The sequence below is a fragment of the Leopardus geoffroyi genome, chromosome A2 (genome assembly GCF_018350155.1).
Source record: "Leopardus geoffroyi isolate Oge1 chromosome A2, O.geoffroyi_Oge1_pat1.0, whole genome shotgun sequence".
NCBI classification, from domain to species: Eukaryota; Metazoa; Chordata; class Mammalia; order Carnivora; family Felidae; genus Leopardus; species Leopardus geoffroyi.
The window spans coordinates 84,158,821-84,174,633 of record NC_059331.1 but is presented as its reverse complement, the minus strand read 5'-3'; the positions used below and the strand labels follow the sequence as shown (position 1 = coordinate 84,174,633).

The 15,813-nt window shown below is 40.5% G+C and overlaps 1 protein-coding gene across 9 annotated transcripts in view; it reads left to right on the top strand.

The window, feature by feature from the left end:
• The first annotated feature begins 8,563 nt into the window (after positions 1 to 8,563).
• MAGI2 (membrane associated guanylate kinase, WW and PDZ domain containing 2) overlaps positions 8,564 to 15,813 on the top strand; it is a 1,332,179-nt gene continuing 1,324,929 nt past the window's right edge. For 3 of the 9 annotated variants that reach the window (XM_045494594.1, XM_045494593.1, XM_045494591.1), the window contains exon 1: positions 8,565 to 9,471. In XM_045494594.1, the coding sequence (XP_045350550.1) occupies positions 9,171 to 9,471 (301 nt within the window). In that variant the 5' untranslated portion in view covers positions 8,565 to 9,170. Of the gene's footprint in view, positions 9,472 to 15,813 lie in introns of all 9 variants that reach the window. The other 6 variants (XM_045494596.1, XM_045494595.1, XM_045494592.1 and 3 more) reach the window with 5 other exon arrangements.

Below are 15,813 nucleotides of genomic sequence, written 5' to 3'. Positions count from 1 at the left end.
AAACATATATTGAATACATTTACGGTATTAAAATTATGATAGTGGTCTTAAAATATCTGATAGGTTTAGGGTCAGTGAATTATTCAAGAAAAGGCTTAGAAGATGTTTTGAAAAAGGGCCAAGAGTGATCCCACCAAATTAACATGAGGAAATAAAGGCAGCAGTTGATCACATGTAATATTGCGGGTGCTCGTAAGAGGGAAGTAACAGGCCTATTCTGTGTAGTCCTGGTAAAACCAGATGTGGGAATGTGCTAAAAGATTATTTACAAGTTGAAATTACCTGAAGATATTAAATGTTTATTTATTTTCAGAAAGAACCTCAAGTGGGCTCCATCTTCAGTGTGGAGTCTGATACAGGTATTGACCCCATGATCCTGGGATCATGACCTGAGATGACATTAAGGGTGGGACACTCAACTGACTGAGTCACCCAGGCACCCTGTTACTTGAAGATATTAAACAGATGATGGAGACCTGGTCCTGGAGTACTCATTGTTGATATCAGAAAAGTGGTGAAGACATTAATACTTAACGATTTAGCTAACATGGATCCACAACAAATAAGCCATGCTTTATAAGTAAGAATGTGCATCTGACCTGTTCTTTTTTAAAAAATTTTTTTCTTTAAGTTTTATTTATTTTGAGAGAGATAGAGAGAAAGAGAGAGAGAGAGATTGAGCATGAGCAGGGGAGGGGCAGAGAGAGGGAGAAAGAGAATCCCAAGCAGTCTCCATGCTGTCAGTACCAGCCCAATGTAGCGCTAGAACTCAGCAACCCTGAGATCATGACCTGAGCTGAAATCAAGAGTAGAATGCTTAACCAACTGAGCCACCCAGGTGCCCCACATATGACTTGTTCTTCATGAAGCTATGCTAGCATCATGTTACCACTTCTTTCTCTTGATATCCTCATTTTTATGGTCTATAGTTGTGGAATGCATCATTCTCTCCTTGGGAAGCACATTAAAGTTTTGTTTTTCACTCATCTTCTACTCAATCCCTTAATGTCCACTTTCCTTCAGATTACAGACAATGACTTGTCAAACTTCCTAATTCTTTTACTGCCCTAAGATTTCATTAAGTTGGAAGATTAATCTAGTTCCTTTAACCTAAAGGAATTAAATGAATCCAATTTTTCTCTGACCCATCTTAACTACAATTTTCTCTTAAAGAAACTTAAACTCCCTCTTTTACTTTTAAAAATATTCTCAATAGATAAAACGGGAGATAACTGTCTCAAAACCTTAACAGCTTTCAAAACTTCTTGCTGTTCTTGATCTTTTGAAATACATTCTTTTTTTCAACGTTTATTTTTATTTTTGGGACAGAGAGAGACAGAGCATGAACGGGGGAGGGGCAGAGAGAGAGGGAGACACAGAATCGGAAACAGGCTCCAGGCTCTGAGGCATCAGTCCAGAGCCTGACGCGGGGCTCGAACTCACGGACCGCGAGATCGTGACCTGGCTGAAGTCAGACGCTTAACCGACTGCGCCACCCAGGCGCCCCATGAAATACATTCTTAAATATCGGGTTTACTTTACTAGCATCAGTTGATTCTTTGCTTAATAGATACATTCTCATATTAAATACAATAGATAAATATTCATTGTAGTGTTTTTTTTCCCTAGTACTATATTTGTCTTTATTCATTCAACCTCTGTGAGGAATACAAACATAAGCCATGTTATTAAAAAAGTTGTAGCCTAGAATTGAGGTTGAGGTAAGTCTAATTTTATAATAAAAGGCAGAAAGAAGTGTCATGAAAAGGATCAGGTTGCATTTCATAGGAGTTCAGCAGACACCATAACTTTCAGCTGATTATATATAAGTAAAAAAGTATACAGAGGTTTATTTAGGTTGGACTTTCAAAGAATTTCATATCCAAGCAAATGATGGGGCTTCAGTGGATCTATAAATTACATGAAATGATATTTAATATTTGGAAGATATATCTTATGTGTATCTGTGGTAGAACAGCAGGACAGAATAAGATCACTAGTATTCATCATATTCTGAAAAATACTCACGACACTCAAAACGGTTAAAAGTAAACCACACTACAAAGAACAGTATTTGGAGGTTTCAAAACTATTAAAATTAGTATGAGTAGAAACACATTCTTATTGCCTCCAATTATTCATAAGTATTTTTGCTTCTCAGTAAAATGGCTAAGGAAGCATGATGAAGTTTCCCTTGAATTTTTTGAAATATGCTTTTCCAAACACTAGAAAATACATCTAACTGTTCCTTACCATTTCAAAAGAGAATATGTTCACTTTCTTTCCATAACTTTCTTTTAAAAATTTTTTTTTCAACGTTTATTTATTTTTGGGACAGAGAGAGACAGAGCATGAACGGGGGAGGGGCAGAGAGAGAGGGAGACACAGAATCGGAAACAGGCTCCAGGCTCTGAGCCATCAGCCCAGAGCCTGACGCGGGGCTCGAACTCACGGACCGCGAGATCATGACCTGTCTGAAGTCGGACGCTTAACAGACTGCGCCACCCAGGCGCCCCTCCATAACTTTCTTTATACCTAATGTACACCATTGACAAAATTGAGTTTATGGTCGTACTGTCCCTTTATGCTTCTTCCTTGCAATGGAAACTTTTTTCATTTTAAACTAACAACAGAAATGATAAAAAAAAAAAAAATAACAGGCAAGATTAAAATATGGGCAGTAGAAATGATATTAAAAATCCATGTAGGATCCTTTAAGTTTACTTTAAAAATTTATGATGGGAATTGATAGGAAACTGAAGACATATCCTAAGAAGATCTATAGAGAAAAAAAGGATAAATTGAGAAGTGGATTTGGAAAAGAAAAGGAATAATAATATTTAAAAAAGCAGTTAGAAAAGTAAGAGTGTTTTATAGGTAGTTTACTGTAAGGATGAAAGCGTGAAAAAAATGGTAAAATGGTTTTATAAGATTTAGAATCACAAAGCAGAAAGTGACAAATTGAACTGCTCATTTTAATAATAATAAGTGGGGGACAGATATAGCTACTTGATGGCATGAAATTGAAGTACCTGGATTTCTGAAGTGTTTAAAAAAATCTAGTAAGGAGGCTCTAAAAGTATAAAAAGGTATGAAAATATCTTTTGGGGTTTAGTAGAATGTGAACTGATGATGAAAGATTGACAGGCACAGAATAAGTAAAAAGCAAAACAAAAAGAAAGATAAATTCAGATATTGACAGGTAAGAAGTATCCCTGTGTAGTACTTCATGAAAAGGGATACATTTTCAGATCCAGTATTAGCTTGCTGTGTTTTGTGAATACGGTAAATAGGCAGCCGCAGTATCCAGAGTTTTTACTGAAGTACCCATTATCTTCTACCAAAAAGATTGCAATCACTTCAAAGCTACAGAACAACAACAACAAAATATTATAATGTTTTCATTTATTGAGCTGGTCAAATTTCTCCATACATTGTCAACTCTGTAGTTAAGGTGAATCAATTAGTTAAATGTTTTTGCAGTTCTCTTTCCCCAATTTGTATATAGTATATGGTCCAGGAACTTCACACAAAAAGGTGCTTTATAAAGACCAAAGTCACATCATTCAGAACTTTCTAGCAACTAAAATGATCTAATACCCTCAGACTTAAGTAGTCAAATTTTACCTGTCCCCACATCTTTTTGCACAGGGCTAGGTGACTAATTGACAGTACTATTTGAGAGGAAGTTCCTGCATTACAGACATTAGACCATATATTCTATCCCAATCATATAACTGATACTGAAAAATAAGATGGTTCTATGAAATGCAGAAACACAATCAACGGACATTAATTCTAGACCAAAATGAAACAGTTCTGACCCTTCCATACAAATGTAATTGATATAAATCTAAAAGTTACCATCATCAAAATATTTGAGGTTTTCAGGTAAGGAGAATTAGCACTATAATGTAATTTGATAAAATACCAATGAAATATGCAGTTCTGTGCAAGTGTTTGGAGGCATCTAAGCCCTAAACTTTCCTCTCACTAACTTCAAGAAGCTTGATTTCTCAACATTCAATCCTTTCTTTGTAATATAGTCTTTTTCCCTGATCTTTCCTCTCTTCTCTGCCTAGCAAAAGATTTTGTAAACTGGAGTTCAGTGTTTTTCTCTTCTCACATTTTGCACAGTGCTGGGTGAGGCTGAAGAGCCAAGGTTTCAAAGTGTGCCCACATCTATCTTTGCATTCCAAATTCTCTTTCTAGGACTTGGGCTTGCATATCTAGTTACTGGACTTAAGCTATAGATACCCATGGAGTCACCAGGCTGGGCTAAGAAACCAGCAGATAAACATAGCAAATCCTTCTGGAACATCTTTTAGGCAATGTTTTGGGAGAAAAATCATATTTAATATCCATATAAATATGAACCTATTACAGAGCAGAAAATTCATATGAATTTTTAGATAAAAGTGGAGGACGTCAAATAAGATTACTCTTGGCTGGGGGTGGGGTAAATATATTATTGTTGAGAGATATTTTGATAGAAAAGTCTGAGAAGCTTGGTATTATGCTAAGTAAATCTACCTTATAAATATGGATTAGTATATTTGTGTGTGAATACTGAAGCAGAAGTGAAAGGAGGTTTAATAATAGGAATGATCACAGACAAACTATGGAGTGTGTCAAGTTTATCCTCCATTGCCATTATTACCACCAATACCACCTCTCAGACCCTGTCCCAAGCTCTTGAAGAATCTGGCTTCTTTTCTTAACCTCAGCCTCACTACTAAGCACATTCTGTCTTTTCTTCATCAAGAAGTGCTCTTTTTCATTCCATTCCTTAAGACATTAGTATATGTGTAAAGAGATAATCATTACATACTGAAGATAAAAATTCATATCAAGGTGGTGGTCGTATAATGAAATTTTATATGCTGTTACTTTGGACATATCTGTTATTAGGTAGAATTCTGCTGAGCATTTACATTGTGCCAGAGAATGTGCAAGGGGGTAGGAATGCTTTTCTTTCTTCAGCTTTTAAGGTTCCCAAACTCTTTTTTAATAGAATGCAATATCCAGTGCCGTGTTCTGCACAAAGAGTGTCAGCAATGAAAAAATTCATTCCTGACACAGGTATCAAACTCAGAAAGGGTAAAGCAGACAAGAAGAAATAAAGCAAATGTGAAGGGTTCCAGAAGAGAAGATAATCAAATTAGTCTGAATCTAGCATTTCAAAATGATTGTTATTTCAGTCATACTTTTCATAATGCTGTAAACCTGAACAACTAAGGACTCACAACTATTTGCTTTCATCTCTGCAAGTTAGCAAAGTCAACTGATCGACAATTTATTTGATGGCATTGTATCTGACAGAAAATGCTGTTTTTTCACTCCTAGGAAACAACCCAACAAGTCCTCAGAATACATGTAAATTTTTTTTCTTAAAGAAAATATACCCATCTTCTTTTTTGCTACCACATTTCAGTGCATTTAAATTTTACATGATACTCACACAACCTTGTCACATAAATCATCACCTTTTTACAGATGAGGGAACAAGTTCTGAGAGGCTATGTGATTTAATCAAGGTTATATGGCTAAAGGCAGGATCCCAATTTCTGAGTCCCCAGATGGTGCTCTCCTCAGGGTTCTACAAGACCCTTTTACACCTGTAGTGGTCAAGATCCAGGCAGGAGACAGAAATAACACCATCACTAAAACTGGGAAAAGCTAATATAAAGCATTAACTAGTAAAAGGAGACTGACTACTAAGCGAGGAGATTACTAACAAACACAGGAGTAGTGGTTTAGGGAGCAGCCAGTACTTCTGGGGCTGTGGGAAAGTACCCAATAACTTAGGTAATAACTTAGAAGAACCATGCTCTCATCCCTGTCCTCTAGGCTACCAAGCCAGAGACACAGACCTTACTGGAGATAATGTGGCTGTCGCCCAACCTATGGCAATGAAATTCATTAGGTGTCACAGTCTGGGCTGGTGAGGGAACCACCAGCTGGGGTGCCAGTGAAACTTGCTAGGAATGCACCCATTGGGAGGCCAGCATGGCTTATTGGGAAGCCACACACTGGGGAGTCAGCCACACTTACCTAATGATGTGAAACGCTGACCTCTTGCACACCACAGGCCAGAAAGCCACCCACTGACCACACAGGAGCAAGAAGAAAAGAAGAGGCCCCTCTTTTTTAGGCAGTGTCCCTCTAGCACCTTCTATTGACAAGTCCTAGCATTGGGTTGAGAACAAAGCAATGTTTACAGGTTCTAGTTCTAAATATCACAGTTCAGGGCAAAGATGAATTAGAAGCTGAGAAGCATGAGACTGTTGGCACATAGCTCAATGACTGTCTTGGGTTCTTGAGGGGGAAATGCTTTTATACCTAACTCCTACTCCATTTGTCTTCTTCTTTGTTTTTTTCCCCCCTCATTACCACTACAATGAAATGCAGACCCAACCTTTGAGGATGCTATGTACTGATTTCTGGTAAGACACATGGTTAAGTGCATGAGGAGAGCACAATGCAGTGAACGAGACCAGGTCTGGAGCCAAAACATTTGGGTCTGAATATTAGCTTCACCACTGACTAAATTAGCAGCCTGGTAAAAGTTAATCTCTGTATGCCTCAGTCTCCTTATCTGTAAAAGGGGATGATAATAATATTTACTTTATAAAGATGATGGGAAAAATAAATGTAAAGCCTACACAACAGCACCTAGCACATAGTTAGAATTCGATAAATATTAGTATTACCCATATGTGTTAGTTTGTATTGGTGTTTAAAAATGCATATTCAGTTCTCATTTTCAATTTCCATGTAGGTCTGTATCTCATAATGCTAAAACCCAACTTGTTTGGGTGAGACTGGGCTAAGTACCAAAAAACCTTGCGGCCTCCTGGGCATTGCCTTCAGCTTTGATTTCAGATCCTGGCACTGCCCCTGGCTCACTGAACAATCATCACAGCAGAAGCCAACCCACTGGGGATCCATCGTCTCAAGGGAAAAAAAGACACAGGTTTAAATAAATCATCTTTCTTTAGTAACTCTTCCAGTTGACTAAATTTGATTCCCCTCTTCCCCAAACAATGAGTTACACTTGCGAGGAAAAGAGGAAGAAATTACTATTTTTAGTGCCTACCCACCTGTACCAGGCAAGCACTTTGTATGCATTACCTGATTCATCCTCATCATGTCCTATCAAATTAGTACTTTTAACCCTGTTTAACAAATAAGGAAAATGAGGCTCAGAAAGGTCAAATAATCAATTAAAGATCACCTCTTGGTAAGCAGCAAAGCCTCAATTCAATTCCGGTCTTTCTGTTTGGGTGGACTACACGTTTTTAACTGTGCCGCTTGCCTCCCACACTCTCTTCATCTCAGACATCAAAAATCTTAACTGCTCAGTCGTTTTCGTACTTTGCTTTAAAGAGAAGAGTGGGTGTGCAACTTTTTTTTTTTCTTTCTCAACCGTATCATTTTTAAGATACAGCAAATGAAATTCATTTACTAGTCACAGGAATTTAAAAAATTATTCCTAACATCTTACACGAAATTAGCTTTGAATGAAAATCAGCAGCCCTACTGAATCTCTGCGCGCCTGTCCTCACCTCTCCTCCAGGCTGCAAACTTGGTGAAGGGAAAGGAAGCCGGTGGTGGGCCTGCGAGCTGAGCTCCAGCCCGGATTCTGCCGCGGTGCTCAAGTTCGGTCGGACCCTTCTTTTCCTCCTGTGGAGCAGGTAGCTGTCGGGCCAGGACGTCTTAAGGTTTCTTCCTAAGGTACAAGCCCGAGTCTGAGGCTCTCCTGGGCGAGGATGTGCCCCAGTCGTGTCCGCCACAGCTCCCGGGGTGAACAGCCCGTTTCTCCCAGGAAGCTGCCAAGACCACCTTTCTCCCGCCCCAGCCCACAGCCCCTTGTGCTCCGCGTCTCCCAACCAGGAAAAGCGAAGCCCCTTCCCCTGGGACCCTGGCGCAGCCTCTCGCCGGACAACTCCGCCCCTCCGCTGAGTTCCCGTCCCGGCCTGCACCCCGCAAAGCGATGCTCAGCCCACCCGCCGTCTGGGTAACCAGCTTGCACTTCCCCAACTTTCCGCTTCTCCGAGGGGGAATTCTGAGAACTCTGCAACGAGTTTGACTGCAAACAAAGCAGCGCTCAACAGTGAACTCCTCCGCCGCCTCCCGACGCCGGGAGCTCAGGCCTCCCCTGCAGTTCCACGCCGCGTCCCGCCAGCTGGGCTTTCCCACGGCGGGGTCCCGGGCCGGGGGGGGGGGGGGCGGGGTCGCAGCGGTCCCGCCGGAGCCCCGGGCTCGGGGGCGCGCCCCAAGTCCGGGTCTCGCTTTTTCTGCTCCCGTCGAGTCCCGGTCTGAGGAAGTCCGGACGTCCTCGCGGCGCAGTAACCTAGCGCGCCGCCCGGCCGCGTGGAGGCTGAAGAAAGGTCCGCACAGGGCTCGCAGCCCTTCCTGCCGGCCTCCCCACGCCGGGCCTCGGCTCCCCTCCTTTCCCGCTCCCGCCTCTTCTCGTAGGCTGCCAGGCGGACCCAGCCTGCCTCTCTCTCTGCCTTCACTACCGGGTCAAGCTGCGGAGGGAGGGAGCGAGACAGCGGCGAAGCGGCTCCCCACCCGGCGCGCGCGCGCGGCCCTCCTCCCGCTCCAGCCTGCTCCCTCCTCCCCTACCTCCTCCCCTCTTGCCAGTACAGTACAACTAGTACGCACACACTCACACACACACGGACCCTGCTGCTGCCACTGCAGCTACCATGGATATCAGCTAACAACACACACCCAGGCGCGCGCGCGCGCTCCCACTCGCACCACGCAGGAGTGGCCCCCGGCATCCCTACCCTCCTTCCCCACCCCCACCCCACTCGCTCACCAGCTCGGCTACTGCTCGCTCAGGCTGCCGCCGCCGCCGCTGCCGCCGCCGCCACCACAGCTCTCCTCTGCTGCGGGGCCACAGCCTTGAGTGTCATTCAAGGGACAGCACAACCTCACCCAAGCTCTCCTACCTCTGCCCAGCCGTCCCTCTCATCCTCCCCCTTCATCATCCTCACTCCATCCAAAGAAGAGGGAAAGCACCGAACAGAAGGGGGAGGAAGGCAAAGTCTGCTCTTCTCACCTCTTGGCCCCCTTGCTCCTGCATCCTCATTCTCTCACCACCAACTCCCCTACCCCAGAGGAACCCCTCAGGAGCTGAGGCGACTCACCCCACTGCCATGTCCAAAAGCTTGAAAAAGAAAAGCCACTGGACTAGCAAAGTCCATGAGAGTGTCATTGGCAGGAACCCGGAGGGCCAGCTGGGCTTTGAACTGAAGGGGGGCGCCGAGAATGGACAGTTTCCCTACCTGGGGGAGGTGAAGCCCGGCAAGGTGGCCTATGAGAGCGGCAGCAAGTTGGTGTCGGAGGAGCTGCTGCTGGAAGTGAACGAGACCCCCGTGGCGGGGCTCACCATCAGGGACGTGCTGGCCGTGATCAAACACTGCAAGGACCCCCTCCGGCTCAAGTGTGTCAAACAAGGTGAGCGCAGCGGCTTGCTCGGTGCTTTGCCAGGCGGCTGGACCGCTCGAAGCGCAGGGCAGTGGAAGGGTGGGCTCGCGTGTGGAAGGGGGTGTGTGGCGCGACGGTGGGGGAGGTCGAGGGAGTACCCAGCAGAGCGAGTGAGCTTTGCGGGGGGTCCGAAAGGGGTGCTCAATGGAAGGGAGGGACAGGTTTGCAGTGTGGCGTGCAACTTTGCGCAGTTATATCCTCCACTTTGGAAGGTGTTTGGCCTTGTGTGACCTCAGAGGTGCGGGCGAGCTCCCGGGGCAAATTGAATGTGCGTCAGTGGCACAGCCCGCAGTGGATGAAGAGCTTTTGGGGAAGGAAAGAAAGGGAGGACGGAAGGAAAGAAGGGACGAAAGAGGGAGGGAGGAAAGGGGAGGAAGGAACAACTTGAGGGTGCAGCGGCATCACCAGCAGGGCGGGGAGGAACATGGGGTGGCGGGGCGAGTGGAGAACTACGCCCCCCTTTTCAGGAGCCGGACGGAAGACGCCTTGGTCCTCAGCCGTCCCCTAAGGATCCCTCCTTGAACCTCTAGGTGACCAAGAAGGGAAGGGACAGATTGCTTTGGGCGCTTTGACGGGTCTTCCTTAACTTTTTCCTTGCTTCGCTCCTCTGTCCCCCTCCCCCGCCCACGGTCGTGTCATGTGGGCACCGCGCGTCACGTGCGCACTGACTAACCCCAGTGCTCACCCCGAGTTGGCCGGCGGGAGAAGGCTCGAGAATGAGGCGCGGCACTGGGAGCGGGTTCTAGCGTTGGGGGGTCGGAGGAGAGAAACGGTTACCCGAATGTTCTCTCCCCAGGGGTTGTTGCCCTTGTTGGGTGGAAGTTCCCTGTGGTTGGGCTCTTTTGGCTTCCGATTTGAGGGGTGTGTTGCTGAGGAGCTGGGTGGAAAAGCCAGCTGGTTTCAGCTCAGGCTCCCTCAGCTTCAACCTGGCTTGGATGAGCCTCACTTGAAGGCTGTGATGGGGACGTAGGGAGACTGGGATCTTACAGAACTCTCCTTAACTCTGTTTTTGCTGAAAGGAGAATAGGGTCCTGAAGGAGGGAAGAGTGAGATGAAAGTTTCTCGGAAAGAGGACCAAAGTAGCGAATCTTTGTTTTCCTCACGTGATTTGTGTATGTTCTGTAGCTCAAACGCACATCTCATGTGCTGTATGTATGCATATATGCAAATTCGTATCAGGCTGAAGGCTTCTTGTTGATGACTTCACGTGTTCGTCCTGCCTCAGAGATGGAGTTGAGCATGTCATTGCCTGAATTTTGAACAACCCCATGATCTTACTACATGGCCGACCATCGAGAAACACTCGTAGGGAGATGTTCTTCTCTATAAAATCAGTTTGAAAAGTAAGCAAATGAAAAAGAAGTCTCTGGCAGAATTTCTTAAATTTCAGTTGCCATACGAGAACACGTTTTCGTTGGGGAATCTTCTGGCTTATTAATTGAGATAGGCTAATGTAAACATTGGCTTGTAGGTCAACATAGCTCAGTACTGTACAAAACTGAAGATTTATGAGTTAGGGAGGAAGGCAAATAGAGTATCTTGGTATTTTTCAGTATAACACACCGGAGGCTCAAATACAGGGATTCCTGCTAACTTACGTGATGTCGTAATATTATCTTACGGCAGTAGTTAACAAATGTAAGGTTTTGGTTTTGAGTCCAAGAAACCCGCCACACGATTAATGAGCGCGCTTTTATTGGCAGGAGCTTGGTATTTGTAGTGGGAAGTGATGGCAAGAGTTAATGTGTTGTGAAATTGGACTAATGATAGTATCCTGATGAAGGAAATGATTGTCTTATTATGATTTACAGTGTTGCCCACATTTAATGTTGTGTTCTTTCTGAGCCCTGTATTTTGAGTGGGACTCTGGCAAAGTGTATCTCTAGCAGTAAGAATGTATTCAAAAAAGAAAGAAAGGGAGATGATTATTATATTCCATAAAATCTAATAGTAAGACTTAACTTGGAAAAGTGAGGGCATGAAAGCTATCATTAAATAATGAAAAGCTTTCAAGTAAGAAAAGGAATTTTGACTATCTTCCGATAACACCATAGGACAAAACCAAGGTAAATGTATAGAACAATTTAAAAGATGAAACATCTTTGCCTGTGTTAAGAACATGAGCTTGCTAAAAGAAGAGAGACAAAAGGAGGAAGAGGAGGAGAAAATGAGCTTTCTAACATAACCTTTCAAAAATCTGTGGACTGGCTATATTGTGAATTCATGAGCCCCCTTCATTTGGGGTCTTTATGAAGAGGCCAACGTGACCAGATGCCAGGATTCCCATGTAAGCTAGGAACCTAGACCAGATGCCATTTCAATCTTGCAGTGGATGACTTGATCGAAGGTAGTCTCTGATCGCCCACCTTCTATATAATATTTTATTTGAAAGAGTATTGCTTTTAGAACTCATGGAATATATAAATATAAAGTGATACATAAAGGGGGAAAATCTCTTTTCTTTCTTTGTTAGCTGTTTGTTTCTGGGCTTCACTGGGTCATTGATGATTGATGCTGGTAATGATGTTCACAGAGCCTCCACGGGAACCTGGTTCACAACCTGAGTTATTATTGACCAAGAAAGAAAAAAAAAAAAAGCCTCACTTAGCTTTTGTGGAAAATATAATCTTATTGTATATTCTTCTAAATGTCATCATTTATATATACTATTCCCTTGTTGAAACCATTCTTTCCCTTGTCAAACAACAGACAGGTTTATTTTATTTATCATTGTAAGCAAAATGAAGATTTCAGAATGTTAGATAATGGTACCTGTGTATCTGGAGTTTTACTATAGATTTTACTTGCCAGAAAAATATTTAGAAGCTCTTGGCTCAGTGTTCTTATTTCTGGAAAAGCAACAAACTGGCATAGCTGAAAAACTTAAACATTGTTTGTTTGGCAATTTTATTTTTAAAATGTGAATGAGATGATTGATTTCTGAATATTCATTTAAACATTGGGTATTAAACAGAAGCTACATACATAATCAGGTAAACTAAGGCAAATTTTCCAAAGAAAAGTAGACATTTAAATAATAAGAATATTAATAAAAAGCGCACCAGATAATATTGCATTGTTTACTCAATTTTTATTTACTTGTTTGGCTAATTTAGCATTATAGTTGTCATAATTTTATTTCCTTTTTACTTTTATTTTATTTTTTATTTTAGCACTTTATTTTTAAGCATTTTTGAAAAAAATTAAGTTTTTAAATTTTAATTCTAGCATAGTTATACAGTGTTATCTTAGTTTCAGGTATACAGTATAGTGACTTATCAATTCTAATAGTTGTTATAATTTTAAATTATAACTTTAAAAGAGAACGACGTATAGGATTTTAAGATATACTAAACAAAGTAGATGTATGGTAATTTTTCTGCATTGTTTAAATGTCTTTAAAACCATTCTTAGAAGCCATTTAATTAAATTCAAGCTGCTTTTAATCCACACAGTGATGAGTCATATATGAAAAATACCATGTATTGTCACATCTAATTTGTTTTTATAAACTCTGACTTTTTAGTTTATAATAATAAACTTTCCTCACCAAAGCATTTAATTCTAAATTAGCAGATCTGTTCCATGATCTCATTAGTGCAGTAGACCCAGTTGAAGGAAGTTTCTTGGAGTGATTTTGAGATCTTTGCCGAAGTGCGAAAGGTTTTTCTTTCTTTCTCTCTTTTTTTAAAGTTTGCCACTAAAGTTCACAGCAGCCAGTTACATAGACCATTGTGTCCTACATTCCTTGCACTATGGCTGCCACTGCGTCTAATCCCACATGGAGACCTACATAGCCTGGACTTATTTTCCCATTTAGGATCTTACAATGGAAAATAAAAGGCAAAAAGTTTTCTAATTCTTCCCATGTGGAAGAAGGGCCAAATAAGGCCTTTGAAATTCAGTTCTAGAGATGTACATTGCTCTCCCTCCTATTGCTTCTTTCAAAGCCTTCTTCAAAGGAAAATAGATCCACATTTATTAGGAGTTATGCTTTCTTCTTGACTGACTTCAGGCTAGTATCAGTTAAACCTCTGTGCTACTTTTTATTTGGAAAGGTAAAAGCAAATCATGTCAAATTTTCTCCAATAAAGATGGACTTTCCTTCATAAAAATTTAAGGTATGTGAATTTTATTGACCAATAAACAATCAAACTGTTAGAACAATTTGATCAGTTAATTATTTTAGAATAAATTATCTTTAATGTTTTGGAACCAGGTTAATGAGACAATTATCTTTGGGCATAATTTATGGATGACGCTACTGTAGTTTTTGGTATATGTACATAATTTAAATGGTATGACCTTGAATGTTAAATATGACAGTTTGCTTTTTTATGTGTGTGTTTTGAATGAGACTCATCTCAGGATGAAATCACAGCTGAAGTATTTAAGTGCCACCATCTCAGCTCTTAACATTTATACTGTGTGATCTCTTGGCATATTTATTATGCTCACTTTCCTTTTTAGTTTCTTGAAACTCACACATTCACTTTCATAATTAGCAAAAAGTTTTCACATTTGACAACTCTGACTGCTTATAGTTTAAAACATTGGCTTTCAAATGCATAGCAGACCCTGGTTGAATCATTTCCTTCAAGAGGTAAGATAGAGTAGTAGTTCTTTAACAGTCTTCCAAGAAGACTGCTTGATTTTGAATCTTGAGTATGCCACTTAGTATGGGCAATATAAACAAGTTATCTAGCCTGGGGTAGTAATAGTACTTTGAAAATATTAAATAAGTTATGTATTTAAAATAAGGTAGTATCTGGCAGATAATGAGCGTTATGTAAGTGTTACTCCACACAAATGTTATTCCAGACATATGGTCATTTTGAGCTAGTGACATATGAAACGTTAACTTTCAGGATATTTCATTCTAATTGAAGACTAACTGAAATATATGAAATGATTGACTTATTAATAGTATGAGTAATTTGCAAGTAGTATTCTTGAGGTTTTTTTGTATAGTAAAATAATCATTTTCTTTGTAAAGCATTAATGTGAAGAGTATGCCATTAACTGGAATGGAACATATTTTTACCTTTTAAAAATAACTCCAACTGATGCTGCCTTTATGTGTGCAGATCACTGTTTAATTATTTGCATATTTTAGCCATTGTTTGTTTTCACTGAGTAGTTTATTTCCTTTGTACCCATATCTTTTAAGCATTTGGTGAATGTATTGAATCATTTACTCTAGGCTTGGCAGGCATTGAAATCCTATTAGAATTCACTAATTTAAATTTAGGAATTTATTTATCCTTTTTGCATGGGACTATTTTAGATACAAGTACATGTTTTAAGAATGAACTTTGACTTCTCAGCTAGAAATCAAGTATCTCATGAAGAGGAGCAATCACAAACAGATTTAATTCATAAGTGTTCACAGTCCACTATGTATAATAAAAATGCATAAAATACAGCAAGGAACTTACTTTGCACTTGTGAGAATGTCAGCAATTCAATATAAATACTTCTCTGAATTAATACTTATGAGATAGAACAACCAACAATATAGCTACCATCAGCTCCCCAATGATTTTAGGATTTTAGTTGAATTAACCCTATCTTTGAATTCAACAGAAACCTGTAACTTGAAGCTCCAATGTTTAATATTAATTTTTAAATATATCTCTTACCTATACTAGCTATTTACATGACAAGAAATATGGAAAAGAGTCTTACAAATTTCTTAGTGTTGTGACCTTTTAAAAATGTTTTATTTAATTTCATTCCCAGCTTAAAGAATTTCATTCTTTCTTCTATCTCCAGTATGGACTGATGTGTTATTTCCTTTAATGAAAGGAAATTTTAGTTAATATTATATAGATAATTTAATAACAAGTTCATGATTACTGAATTCAATTAGTGAAAGATACACATCTGCTAAAAAGTGTTGTAAAATGCTCATATCATCCTAGAGAAATAATAATTCCATTATTCTAATATTCCATTATTGCACTTGTTGACACATTATCAACTCTTAAAAAAATTCTGTTTGGAGATTAATTTTATAAAACTTAAAAAAATTGTATTAAGTGTAGTATATAACATTGACTGATTTGGATACTTCAGAAGAAACAGAAAAAGTTTTCTTATTTGTCCACTGACTGAATATTCACTTAAATGCATCCCATGTCTTAATTTTCAAAGATCCAGTAGGCTAATGAGTAGATATTTTAAATAAATGGTTGGATTTGTTTCAAAATTTGTAATTATTTGGCTTGCTCTACCTTGAAATACATTTGTTCTTGTAATTGTTATATGAATCCATGTGAAGTTTTATGTCATTTTCAGTTATTTTGGCCC